At 37.1% G+C, this 13,961-nt stretch overlaps 2 protein-coding genes across 4 annotated transcripts; both read left to right on the top strand.

Annotated features, from left to right (window-relative positions):
• Positions 1-2,645: 2,645 nt before the first annotated feature.
• On the top strand, positions 2,646-10,318 carry LOC137731750 (inorganic pyrophosphatase TTM1-like). Of its 3 annotated transcripts, none has more exons than XM_068470945.1 (26): positions 2,648-2,936; positions 3,357-3,469; positions 3,560-3,686; positions 3,763-3,861; positions 3,934-4,002; positions 4,102-4,236; positions 4,307-4,375; positions 4,811-4,866; positions 5,005-5,164; positions 5,468-5,632; positions 5,778-5,862; positions 6,070-6,303; positions 6,386-6,480; positions 6,613-6,655; positions 6,873-7,030; positions 7,508-7,618; positions 7,736-7,804; positions 7,931-8,074; positions 8,193-8,267; positions 8,353-8,529; positions 8,650-8,735; positions 8,801-8,855; positions 8,989-9,114; positions 9,256-9,369; positions 9,581-9,697; positions 9,821-10,318. In XM_068470945.1, exons 1-26 carry the CDS (start codon positions 2,826-2,828, stop codon positions 9,884-9,886), a joined length of 2,859 nt encoding a protein of 952 aa, XP_068327046.1. In that variant the 5' UTR covers positions 2,648-2,825; the 3' UTR covers positions 9,887-10,318. The 3 variants fall into 3 exon arrangements, with proteins under 3 accessions (XP_068327047.1, XP_068327046.1, XP_068327045.1); XM_068470944.1 differs by having other exon boundaries at positions 5,465-5,632; XM_068470946.1 differs by lacking the exons at positions 9,256-9,369; positions 9,581-9,697; positions 9,821-10,318 and having other exon boundaries at positions 2,646-2,936; positions 5,465-5,632; positions 8,815-8,855; positions 8,989-9,072.
• A 498-nt stretch (positions 10,319-10,816) lies between these two features.
• LOC137730806 (SEC12-like protein 2) lies at positions 10,817-13,906 on the top strand. The gene is made up of 10 exons (XM_068469780.1): positions 10,817-11,249; positions 11,350-11,444; positions 11,552-11,699; positions 11,854-11,945; positions 12,038-12,137; positions 12,434-12,500; positions 12,596-12,716; positions 12,891-13,007; positions 13,078-13,145; positions 13,573-13,906. Exons 1-10 carry the CDS (start codon positions 10,953-10,955, stop codon positions 13,677-13,679), a joined length of 1,212 nt encoding a protein of 403 aa, XP_068325881.1. The 5' UTR covers positions 10,817-10,952; the 3' UTR covers positions 13,680-13,906.
• The last annotated feature ends 55 nt before the right edge of the window (positions 13,907-13,961 follow it).

Raw genomic sequence — 13,961 nt, 5'->3', positions numbered from 1 at the left:
TGTTTACATAAAATATATGTGAGACAAATTTGGGTTGACAAATTTAGATAAATCGTCACAGTTAGGCAATCTAATATTTTACGTTCGCTAAACTGTGACGATTTATCTAAATTTGTTAACCCAATTAGAGTTCACATAAAATAGAGAAGGAAAAAAAAAATGGAGGTAGAGCTCATGGTAGGGATTGAGGGCACACACATAGGAACATGCCTTTGGAGGGCGAAAGTGGCGCATGATGGCGATGTAGTCTGAAAGTCAATGAGCGAACATGCGGGTAGAAAAAGAAAATTGTAGGAAGGAGAGGCAGCCGTAAAAGACAAAAAGCCAACATAAAGTAGTGGGCGAGGAAGGGCGTTGACTTTCAGTAACTGCGGGAAGTCCATCTCTACTTTAATTATTCAGCGAATCATCATCATTACATTTTTATCTTAGTTTATTGTCGATCGATATGTACGAGATTGAAATATGTTCACTGTATTTGACATTTCGTTTAAATTAAACAATAATGTGTAAGTTTCTCGACAAATAACATTGCATCATTTAAATAAAACAACAATGTGTAAGTTTCTCGACAAATAACATTGCATCATTAGATTGAAACGTTACGTGATAATGAACATGTTTCATACAAGTTAATATCAATTTGTATATACAGTAATAAACTTGGGCTTGACCAAAAAATAAAGAAATGAACATGGGTAAGACGAGTTTACTGTCATTATGAGAAACTAATACAATGATCTATAAGACTATTTTCTTGTGGCCTTGTATTAGTGACAATTATAACGCCATATGACCTTAATAAGTGACTTGAGATTTCACTATATTCATTATGATTTTTAACTAAAGTCACTCGCGTGCAATGGACATACCCAAATTGTCTAGTATGACATACTTTCCACTATAAATCCAAGTTCGAACATTGCTTAAATAGAAAAGATATCTGTAAGGTGGACAAACCACCAATATCTCTCTCAAACCCTAGTGTGCCGCTCCCCCCTTCCCAAGCCCAAAAACTCCAAATCAATCTCACTTAGTCGTCGACCCTTCCTCTTGGGTAGGGTCAGAGCAACCCCATCTTCTCCTTCCCTGGACCCCATCTTCGTCCTTTTCTTTTTCCTCGGCCCTTGTTTTATGGTTGTATTGCTTTGAGCTTGTCTTATTTTCCTTGAGCTCTATCTCAATTTATTTGAGCTTTTTCTCAATGTTTGGCAATCTTGTTGCAATTATGAGTTTCATGCATTTTCCTTCCCAAATTGTTGTCCCTACCTGCGAGCTTCTGCCCACTTGGTTCGACTATTTGGCTCCTCAAGTTCTTCCTCCATGAACTTCAGTTGGAGGCGTGCTTTGGGTTTCAATGGCTGCTAAAGTGCATTTCCCATTATTTCATTGGTTATTCTTACCAGTGGTGGCAGCTTGGTGATGGTGGTGCGTCTATTTTGGTGGAAGCAATTGATTCTCGTTTCTAGATCTAGGGTTTTTGGTTTACGCTTTATTTTGGGCTTACTTTTGGGGCTTGTTTCTTTACTTTTGTAATGGTTGCACTTTTACTGTGTTATGGATTGTCTTTGGACTAACCTTACTTTGTATCAGTGCGTTTTATCTTTAATGAAATTAGTTGTTTGACAAAAAAATAAAAATAGAAAAGAGATAAGTAGTTGTGAATACATGTCAAGCCACTACGACAAGAAACTTTAAGTATGAGATCATATCATCATGTGACCTTATTATTCAATAAATTATAATACACTCCACCTTTGTCATATATTCCATACATTGCATTGGATATGTATCATATTTATGGAATACGATTCACTTTCAAGATTAAAGTGAGGACATAAAAAATATGTCATGAACTTATCATACAAATGTTATAACCTCATATGTTATAATATGAGTATATTGATTGTTTTTTGACGAACAACACGAGTGAATTAGTAATACCATATTATTGTCAAAATAGGCGCAGCTGAGGAAGAGAAAGTATTTGGGCCGGTTAGTTTGGGACTGGACTTTCCTCATCTGTTTTTTTTGGGTTCTCATTGTCTCATGTGGAAGTGGCCTTTGGGCCCTTGGTAATCTTAAATCTCTAGTTTTGATTTTGATGTATGATTGGGATCACTCACGTCAAATCCTTTCCACCAATAGAAAACTAATAATTAATTTGTTATTAAAACAAGAGTTCAATTAGAATCAATGCTTAAAATATCGGTATTGTTAAAAATATAAATATGTAAATTTGTAGAAATATTAATGGATATATCCATATCAATTTTGATATCGGTTATTTTTTTATAGAAATGATGAAAATTTAATTATTAAATTTTAAAGAATGTTAGACACTAGTTTGTGATGAGAGTTTTTCTGATTCGTATATTGAAAATAATAAATATCAATCAAATATGTCGATTTTAAGGTTTTTATTTTTTATTTTTTTGATATGTAGTGAAATTTAGACTTCATTTATTCCAATTTCTTTATGTGATTTTCAAATATTTTTACAAAAATATCAATATCGAAACAATTTCAAATACTAATTAGAACATGAGATTTATTTTTGTATTTTTTCTGAATTTGTTAATTACAATGCCGTCTCAAATCGAGAGAAAACTGAAACAAAAACAAGCGGGAGGAGGAAAATAAATAATAAAGATTCTCTCTCTTCTTTAATTGGAGCAAAAGATTCCCCTCTCGCTATCAAACAATCCAAGGAAGAAAAGAAAAGAAAAGATTAGGTGCAGAGCTCGAATTGGGTGGGGGATTTGCGATTTCTCCAGCAAACCCTCCACTTCCAGGACTTCGCCTTCTTCGTCGAGACCCCAGAAATGGACGACGATGTCGTCAAGCGAGTCTTCCAAGAAGGAGGCCGCGACTATTTCCAGCAGCAACCCTCCACTTCCTCCTCCTCAATTCTCCAATCGCTTCCTCTCCATGTGGTATGGAAGTCCAGATTTTCACCTAACACTTACGTGCATACACTTTTTTGGTTTATTGGGTTTTTTGTACTTTGCTTTGCAGTTCATTATTTTCTCAATTCTTTTGCTTGTAATTGTGAATTGTTGGAGTGATTTTTTGTCTTAAGATTTTTGGGTTTTCATGGAATTGGGATTTCTGTTTTGGAGCTGTAGTTTGTGTTTCTACTTGTACTGGTTAGGTGGGATTTTTAGCATGTTTAGGTTCTCATTTGCTGCTTTTGGATTCGATCCTTTATGTTGTAGGAAATGAGAATTCTGGAACTGACCTTATTCTCGATATCGGGTTTAGATTAAACATGGATGCCATTACATTACTTGAACCTATTCATTGCTGATATTATATGAGATGCCCTAATTACTTCTGGTGTTGAGATGGTGCAGTCTTTCGATCACGGATATTATTTGCTAGTAAAGTCTATCCAAGAACTTAGAGAGAAAAAAGAGGGTCTTGTAACAGTTGGCATTGGTGGTCCAAGTGGTTCTGGTAAAACAAGGTATGTATATTATTTTCTGTAGGCAAAAAGCATTCCTGCTTGTGTTTGTTAAGTTTTTAATTTTTATTGTAATTTTAATGTTTCCTGAAGCTTAGCAGAAAAGGTGGCATCTGTTATTGGTTGCACTGTTGTGTCAATGGAGAACTATCGTGATGGATTTGATGAAGGGAATGATCTGGGTTCAATAGATTTTGATATGCTAGTCAGAAATCTCGAGGTTTTCTTTATTGTCATGTTTCACATTACTTGATTATGTCTGTGAACTTAGTAACACGAGTGTATGCTGAAAACAGGATTTGACAAAAGGTGAGGATGCATTGATTCCAGTATTTGACTATCAACAAAAGAAACGTGTTGGTTCAAAAACAATAAAGAGTGCTTCATCTGGGGTGGTAAGTTTGTTTGGCCCCCAGCCTGTATGATTTGCCTTGTTTGCTAGGTTCTTATCCTCCCCTTGTCTGCAGGTAATAGTTGATGGTACCTATGCTTTGCATGCAAAGCTTCGCTCTTTGCTAGATATTCGAGTTGCAGTGGTAAAATCTTCTTAATTCTATTTGGTTGGTCAGTGCTTTTAGAATATCAGTTAAAAGAAAATTGACATGACATTTGATTGTGTGTTTTTGATATATCAGGTTGGTGGTGTTCATTTTAGCCTTCTGTCCAAAGTTCAATATGATATTGGAGATTCTTGTTCACTGGATTACCTTATTGACAGCATTTTCCCATTGTTCAGGAAGCACATTGAACCAGACCTTCATCATGCACAGGTTGGTGTTTGACTGATCTTAGCTTTGAAATTTTACCATTAATTCTCAATATAAAGCATTTATTTTGCAGATTAGGATTAACAACAGCTTTGTCTCATCATTTAGGGAGGCAATCTACAAGCTGAAATGCCGGAGTGAGGTCTGTATTTGCCTTATATAATTTATTTTCAATGGAAATGAGCCTTTGAGTTTCTCTTTGGCTATATGATTGGGTGATCTGATTAAAGCCTGAAAAGACCTGCTTTCAGTGTCTAACATTATTTCTATTATCTTTAATCCTTGATGACATCCTAGCCCACGTTCTCTTTTGGCTGAGAAATAAACTGGCCCAATCTTTTTAAGATAAGTGCCTATAATGGAATCAAGTGAGTTTTCAGTACGATACAGCCTATCAAATCATTGAACTTTAATGTGTATGCGTGTGGGCAATATTGTTGTCAATTTCAGTGTTGTTTTTCCTTTGGCTTTTACTGGTGCTCCATCTTATTTCTGGAAACTTTAGTTTGAGATAGGGTATTATTCATCACCCTCATGTTTTCACCAATATGACTTACATTTCACATTTTCGTTACAGGCAGCAGAGGGGCATCTTGCTTATGCTTTTCAAGGAAGTGAAGCTCAAATAGATAAGTGAGTCTGGTGGATGATTGTTATATCTCTCATCTATTTCTTTTGATATTATAGAATTAAAGAAACGTAAATTGCTTTTATACCTAAATTTTTGAATTCTACTGCAACTGAACTTTCATGTATTTTATTTTCTTTCAGTTTTATTGAGATGTATCTTAGGCCTCCTTCGGCAAGTGAAGAAGCGCGGATAAATGATTGGATCAAGGTGCGTCAATCGGGTATAAGATATTATCTGTCACTGGGGGACCAGAGGATTGTTGACAAAAATTTCATTATCAGGCCAAAAGCTGAGTTTGAGGTAAGAAGTATTTTCGTAGGTTTCAATTATAGTATTGACACTAGAGAATACACAAAGCCACTGATCATCGGGATATACTTTAGGTTGGTTCCTCATCTATGTACATTCTGTTTTAGGGTTTGTTGTTCTTATGGAAGCCTTCTGGTCAGTGACGAGCATATTATAGGGTTATTCTTTTGGGATTTTAGATGTCTATTTATGTGTGGAATTTTTGTAAAGGCCTGCTCCTTGTGTAATAGTACTGTAGAGTTTCTAGATGTTAAATAACTCTTATCTGTTTGCTCTGTTTATCATTGAAAGCAGGTTGGAAGGATGACTCTGGGCGGGTTATTGGCTTTGGGATATGCTGTGGTTGTTAGTTACAAACGAGCATCAAAATCGGTCGATAATGGCAATGTTTCCTTGTCACTTGAGACCATTGATACCCTTGGTGAGACATTCATGGTGCTGAGGGGCACAGATAGAAAAGTATGAACTTTGTATTTTTACTATAGTCGTTATACATTTTTTGGTTTTGAAATGTAGGAAATATAGATTCTGGAACCTGAGATATTGGCTTGTCATTTGTTAACAACTAAACCTTTTTTTTTTTTTTTCCCTTACTCTTGTGCAGACAGTTGGAACTGAAGCATTGAAGATGGGTATCACCGAGCCTTGGATCACTAAATCATATCTTGAAATGATTCTTGAGAGCAAAGGTCGGAAGCTAGAAATAACTCTTGTTCTTTACATCTTTTTGTTTCCAAGTTATTTTTTGTATTTTTGGTTTTGAACCATTAGGCCTGCACTGTTGGTGTTTTTAACTAATCATTTTATGGAGGAAAGGCCTGTCTTGTTATTTCCCTCTTTCTCTCTCTCTCTTTCTGCCATGTGTGTAATGTAGATCATGTTTGTTCACGATGCAGGTGTACCTCGCCTTAATACACCACCCCTTTTGTCAAATACATCCATGACCAGTAATCAGGACAAAACAATTGTTGCACCAAGACCAATTCGTGTTCCTCCAAACCTTGTTACTCGGCTTGAGGATCTGTCTCAGCCATGGACTAGATCTCCAACAAAATCTAAGATGGAACCTATATTAGCGACATGGCATTTCATCTCATCTGATCCTTCCCAAGCTGAAAGCTCAACCATAGGTAAGTTACTTTAACTTAGAGATGTATATCTTTCTTGGATATGTCTCTCTGTGTTTCGGCTTCTCTCATGAAGCAACCACAGATCCTTCCTCTTTCAGGGATTCCATGCAACTTGCTCCAATGCCTGATTCGTATGACTTGGATCGAGGATTGCTTCTTGCTGTGCAAGCAATACAGGTAAGGAGTGAAGTTAATAAGGAATTGTCTGAGAGATTTCCATTTTGAAAACTTAAAAGTGTATACAAAAGAAAAAGCTTATTAGTATGTTTTTGTTGGATTGTACCTTCATACATCGTTCATCTTTTTCAGGCATTGTTGGAGAATAAAGGGTTTCCAGTTATAGTTGGAATTGGTAATACAAGCTTTATCTTCTACTCTCTCCCTCTCTCCTGTTTGTGTTTTTGTTGTCACTGGTGGTCTTTTGTTCTTGTTATGCTATTCCATTCTGGAAACAGAATAATACAGTCCTAATTCATTTTCAAAAATAGTTATTTTTAGTAACTTTTAGCGTTCCAACTTAATTGAGCTTGAAGTATGTTCTTATGTTGTCACTGGTATTGTTATTCTAGGAGGTCCAAGTGGTTCTGGGAAAACTAGTTTGGCTCATAAAATGGCAAACATAGTAGGATGTGAAGTTGTTTCGCTTGAAAGCTATTATAAATCTGAACAAGTTAAGGATTTCAAGTATGATGACTTCAGCTCGCTCGATCTGTCTTTGCTTTCAAAAGTAAGGTTTGATGACTGGATTTTTGTTTTACTAGTTTTTGTATTCTATTTACTAGTACAACTCTGGGCCATATGGGATGGCCAGTCAGAGGATTGGTATAATTGTGCTAGACAATAAAATGTTACCCACAAAGAAAAGAAACAGAAAGCATACCTTTTTTCATATTAGTTTCCATATGCCCATTATGTTTATGTTTTTCTTGCTACCATGTAAAATTCATCCCTTAATAAGCCCTTCAGGTTGTTGAAGCCTTGATGGTCTATTTAAAATCATATTTCCCTAATTTGTTTTTCCAGTTGCCAAACTTCCAATTTGATGGCTTATCCTTTTGACCTTTGCTGAATCACATCTTAACTTACAATTTATGATGGCAACAATGGTTTCATTGACTTCAAAATTCATAGCGCCAAATTAAGTTAATACTGTTTGCTTTTAGTGCCTGGATTTCTTGTCGTAGTCTTACGTTACCATTTGCAGAACATTGATGACATAAGGAATGGTCAAAGGACAAAAGTACCTGTATTTGATTTGGAAACTGGTGCTCGGAGTGGCTTAAAGGAACTTGAAGTTTCTGAAGACTGTGGAGTGGTCAGTTATCAGATACGCTACTCCCAGAATTTTGGCTTTCTCCTTTGGAATTATATCATATAGTTCTGTTTTCTATTAAGCAAAATATTAGTTTATACTTTGTATTTTCTGTAACAGATTATTTTTGAAGGAGTTTATGCTTTGCATCCAAATATCCGAAAATCACTTGACTTGTGGATTGCTGTTGTAAGTATAACCCTTACGGCACCTTTACAGCTTTGATATCTATGTATTCTGTGTTTCCAAGTTATTTTCAGCTGTTTATGAGAGAGACTGACCAGGAGCTATCCATTATTGTTTTTTGGCTATCAGGTTGGAGGTGTTCATTCACACCTCATTTCTAGAGTTCAAAGGGATAAAAGTAGAGTGGGGTGTTTTATGTCCCAGAATGAGATCATGATGACAGTGTTTCCAATGTTCCAGCAGTTCATTGAACCCCATCTTGTTCATGCACACGTTAGGACTTTAACCTTCTTAGTTGCCATGTGAAAGAACTTTGACAGTTTACTGCTGATATTTGGTTGCAACTTTCAAGGGCTAAACTTGGTGTTTGTTTCTCCTTATCTTAAAACAGCTCAAAATTCGAAATGACTTTGATCCAGTGCTTTCTCCTGAGAGCTCATTATTTGTATTGAAGAGTAACAAGCAAGTATGGGCAGCATCTTGCTTCTGTCTTGAACTCATAAAATTTGATTTGCACCTAACATACTTTCACTATTTCAATCTGGTCACAGGTGGCATATCAAGATATTTTAAAAATACTGGATCCTGCAAAGTTCTGCAGCTCTATGCAGAATTTCACTGATATATACTTGAAGCTCCCTGGACTTCCTACTAATTGTCAGTTAACAGAGGGTGACTGCATTAGGGTCAGAATATGTGAGGGCAGATTTGCATTGCTGATACGGGAGGTTTGTAATGTGTGCTATATAATGATTTTCTGGCTTTGTTAATACATACAATGCTCTTTCTTTCTTCCCATGTTGTGCACTTAATTCTTTTTTTCTTTTTCCTGAATTTTGTTTGCTTAGCCTATCAGAGAAGGAAACTTCATCATCCAACCGAAAGTGGATTTCGATATTAGCATTAGTACAGTTGCTGGGCTTCTTAACCTTGGGTAAGCTACATGTTTGTTGCTGATCTATTAGTAAAAATATTATTGTAATCTTTTTGTGACATCAGGTATCAAGCTGTAGCTTATATTGAAGCATCTGCGTTCATCTACCAAGACACAAAGGTCATATCAAAATCTCTGAGATTTGGTTTTCTTGAACTTGTATGCTTTTTAGAAAGTACTTCAGTTGTGGGAGGTACATTTATACCTTTTTAATTGGATTTTAATTTAGAATTGATTTTGATTGCCTCTTTAGATTTTAGTTGAGGTCGATCATCTACAAGATTCCCCAAACCCTTACTTGCAAATCAAGGGGGTTGATAAAGATGCTGTAGCAGCTGCAGGATCAATGCTTAAGCTGGATGGTTCATATACTACAAAGGTGTTTTGCCTTACTTATACTGCAAAGTTTCTGTCCTTGCATGGGTTTCCAATTCTTAACGATACTTTTCTTCTTTTTGTTTGTTCTTTTTATTCAATTTCATTCTCGTTGGTAACTTGGTAGTTGGTTTGTTTGTTGTAGAGCTATCTTCAAATAGTTCTGGAAAGATTGCCAGCGTTGGGAAGAGGCTCGGGTGGAATTCACACTCAGCAAGCTGCAAGGTTGCAGGAACTTGTTGAATTTATTCAATCTCAGGTATTTCCATTTATTTTTGGAATTTAATTGTCACAAGAAAAACATTGTTGCAATCCAAACCAGCCTTTCTTCCAAGATGCTTAACACTTGATGCCAATTTTTTCCGTCTAAAACTAGAATGTTTAATTGAATGACTGCATTTCTAATGTTTAGTGGAAATTGTCAAAAAGAAAAAAAATGTTGAGTGGAAATATTATGGTGTAATGAACAGGGCAGCAGTTCAGCTTCTGAATCGTCGCCGATCAGGGAAGTTTCTCCGGTTGAAGGAGTTATCGAAGAAATGCAGTCAAGGATTAGAAGACTTGAGCGGTGGCATACAATCAATACGGTGCTGCCAATACCTTTTTCCTCACAAACTAGTTATGCTGGAAGCCTGGAACTGCTATTAGTTCATCTATTGGATAAATAAATATATACTCAGTGCTCATCCCCTTGTGTGCTTCTGTTCCAGGTACTCTGGACATTTTTAATGTCTGCGCTCGTTGGTTATTCGCTCTACCAAAGGAAGCGTCAGTGATGTCGTTTTGTTTTCTGTCTTGCGTTGCAAGTAAGAGATTTTCTTGTTGCACTGATCATATCATTTTTACTGCGGCAGCCTCAGAGATCGACCCTCGTCTCCTTTTGCGGGTTCAAATCAACAGCAGAATATACGAGTCTGAACAGTAACTTCTGACTAGAGTTCAAAGTTTGCCTGGTTTTCGGAACTAGGGTCGATTTAAGGCACGATGATACGCCATTGAGAGTCAATTGTATTCACTGATCGTTATCCTCGGAATACTCTGGGGAAAATGAAAATTACAGGCACAGACACACATCCATATTTTTTTATGTGCAGATTATTGATGAGTGGCCCATTTACTCGGAAAATTGTGCTCGCAAAGAGGTTTTACGTTTTGTCATGAAACCCACAACCAAATTCGATTTACTAAATGTGAAATTAATTAGTGAAGATGAGCTGAAATCTCATAGAGATAGTTGTTGACTGTTTTGTTTTAATTTAAAAAGAGACCAGTTAGTGGTTTCGTTACCATGGTTCATCCTTTTGGGCTCGGAAAGATTTATAAAGGCATTTCAACTCCATTCTCCATCAATGCGTGATTCACTAATGTCAGAAATCGAATTCAAGTTTGGTTGTGATGAATTTTAACTTGAGTTAAAATACAAAGTAACATGTACTATATATATATATATATATTGTCAAGTACATACATGAGCGTAGCCACATGGCTATAATGGATGAGTATTTTTCTTTTATGAAAAGAAATAATCGGTTAGTGGTTTTGTCACGACAATTTAATTTTTATGACGATGGAAAGAATCGCATTTCAACCTCCTCAAGTTGTATGATTCACGAGCATGAGAAGTCGATCACAAAACGTACGGTGTGAATACATTAACAATAACGCCAAAACAGATCTAAGCCAATTATTAAAAAAAAAAACACTATATTATTCAGTTTGGCTCCGATATTTTCAGACAAGGACTTACTGCAAACGCCAAAACAGATATGGATCGGTGAACGAGACCTACGGTTACACTGAAAGGGAGAGAGATCTGATCTGAAAAACAATCCCCAATTGCTAATGGACCTTCCCAACAACTACCAGAAGTACGGAGTCCCCTTCTACGCCGCCGCTTGGCTCCCCGGCCTCGGCAAATCCAAACGACCCGACCAGGATCAAGACGACGCCGGCGACGACCAAAAGGAAACCGAGACTCAGACGCAGAAGACTGAGACCCAGACTGAATTAGCCCAATTCGATTCCAACCAAAACCACGTCGTTTTCTCCGGCGGTGGCGGAGAGGGCCGCAGCGGCGTCCCAAACGCCATCGTCGTCGCCCAATTCGATCCCGCCTCCGTTTCTCTCTCCAGTCAACCGGTAATACTTCAATCCCCAATCCCACCCTTCCAATTTTTGCATATATGTAAGTGGAGTGCCTACCTGTTGTAATTGGAGTGTCTGGTGTTTGATTTTTCAGGTGGCTAAGCTCAACACTAGCTCTGCTTTGCCGTATAGAATGGCGGTTCACCCCGCCGGTAGCGGTCTCGTTTGCTCCTTCCCTGATAGTTGCAGGTCTTTATCTAGCTCAGATTTACTATGTTTTTTAAAATGAAAGTCTGCACATTGCCAATTTAGGTTCATGAGCAGTAGGATATATGCAAATACATTTCCTTTTGCAGGTGGTTTGAATTGGAGGAAGAAAGCAACCAAGTTCCTAAACTGGCTTTGAGGCAGTCTGAGAGAGTGCTGGAGCAATTGCAAGATGTTGGACAACAGTTAGCCTTGGCTTTCGACAAAGACGGTACCTTGCTTGCTGCTGGAGGCGAGGTATGGCTCCTCCTTCACCTTTTTAGTTTGGTTTCAACTTTCAATTGTATTTGTCGAAATGTATTAGTATCAACATTTGCGTTTTCTGGATTGTTTTTAGATTTGATGTTGAATAGCATACCGTATAATGATGCTCTCATTTGGTGCAGTACAGGATGGCAAGTTAAGGGTTTTCAAGTGGCCTAGCATGGAGATTATTCTCGACGAAGATAAAGCTCATACCACAATGAAGCAATTAGATTTCAGGTTTGCATTAATGGCGGCATTGAAAAACTTACTTTGTACGTCTTTTATTTGTAACTTGTAGTTGCTGATGATCTGGCTTGGCTTTCTTGCAGCCCTGATGGGAAATTTCTCGTCTCCTTAGGAGATAGAGGCCCTGGTAGGGTGTGGGATGTAACTTCATCTACTGTTGTAGCTTCTCTACCACCGGAAAAGGTTAGCAATATCTGAAATTCTTTCCTGATAAAAATATTTGGTTTTCAACTTTATGTGGATTGAAATTATCTTTAACTTTGTAGATTGACCTGGGTGCATGCATCGTATTTACTATTTAGTTGTAAGCTTATTGGACGCCAACTAAAAAATGTATATCGAGCCATTGACACCTCTATCCCTGCATTGTTGTGAATCATTTAACCTACCTTTCTGGTGTGACCTCTTGGTCATTAAATATGAATTAGAGGTTCCTCACGCTTTTCATTTAATGTAACCAATGCGTATAATACATGCAGGATGAGGTCTTTTGCGGTTGCAGATTTTCTGTAACTGATAATGGGGGTCATATTTTATATTTTGCAGGTAAGTGAAAAACAATTCATCTGTTCTCTGGATAACTGCTCTTGCTCTACCTCTGCATGAGTTAATTATTTTTATCTGTCTATTGTATAATATAGATAAATCGGGAAGCATTGTAACATGGAACATGACTACTTGGAAGAGGATTGGATCAAAGACTATTAGTAAAGACATTATTTCCACCTTTGATGTTTCAGCTGACGGAAAACTCCTTGCATGGTAAAATTTATATTACAAGCTTACTGTTTAACATTTTTCGAGATGCTTTTCATATAGTGCAATGTGTTGAATGAGACTTTATATGGTGTCGTTTGAGATCATCATTTTAACAGTAATTGCATTGGTTTTCTGGATAAAGGAGAAAAGTAACACGTTTGATTGATGAAAATGCAGTGGGACAACTGGTGGAGATCTTGTTATAGTAAATCCAACCAGAATGCGGATTCATAAAGTGGTTAAGAAAGCACACATGGGCTTCGTAACTGCTTTGAGTTTCTCACATGATTCAAGGTAAACAACGCCTCAACTTTATGTTTCTTCTACCCCTTGAACTGTTAGTGAAGTGTGGTTTTAAATACAGAGCTTTGGCTTCGGCATCCCTGGATTCAAGTGCAAGGGTGTCCACACTTGAGGAGGAGAAGAAAAATGGTAAGTGCCTACCATAATTTTTTGTGGGATAATTCAATAACATATCCTCAACGCTATTCTTGCAAATTGTTGAACTGCTCTTACAACCTGATAAAGTCATCATGGTAATAAAAAATACTAACCTGAACCTATGTTTGGAGGCCGATCCGGTTGTTCAGAGCTCTAGTGATATAAGCAACCAAATTCAACACACTCCATCGTTTATGCTATCACAGAACTTAGAAATTAAAACACCACACGGTTTTGGTGACCTCCTTGAGTTCTCGATAGTTGATGAATAAATGCAAAGTTGAAATGGGAAATTTTGAGTCCATTATATCCACCCGAAAACACCTTTTGTATGGCGGGACAAGTATCGAGTTCATTCACGTCGTTGCACTTTGAGTTCATGAAGTATGAGACATAATTCTGTTTGGTTTGGTTGCAGGAGGAGTGTTGAGCTTATGGGTCATCATACTCATCATTCTAATAGCCATTGCTGCATATTTCCAGAAGAATCCTGACAAGTTACCTTCGGCGTTGAAAGGATTTTAAGTTTGCAGAAAACAGCGTGGTGCTTGTGATAAATATGATAGAGAATTTTTTGTCTTTGCGAGCCTGTTGTTATACGATAAATATTGGATAAATACGACACTGACTAGTTGGGCTTGGGCCCATTCAAGCCCAGCTCAATTGCACCTGTCTTTATGATAAAGTTTGATGCATATCTCACACTAATCTGTTGTACTTCATATGTTTTTTTATTCGAGCGATATTTCAATTTAACTATAAATTACGGATTACATATAAGTTTGCAGAAATCACTTGCCCAGCAAG

The sequence above is a fragment of the Pyrus communis genome, chromosome 4 (assembly GCF_963583255.1).
Source record: "Pyrus communis chromosome 4, drPyrComm1.1, whole genome shotgun sequence".
NCBI classification, from domain to species: Eukaryota; Viridiplantae; Streptophyta; class Magnoliopsida; order Rosales; family Rosaceae; genus Pyrus; species Pyrus communis.
The sequence above is the reverse complement of the archived record's forward strand: the minus strand, read 5'-3'. Positions and strand labels throughout refer to the sequence as shown.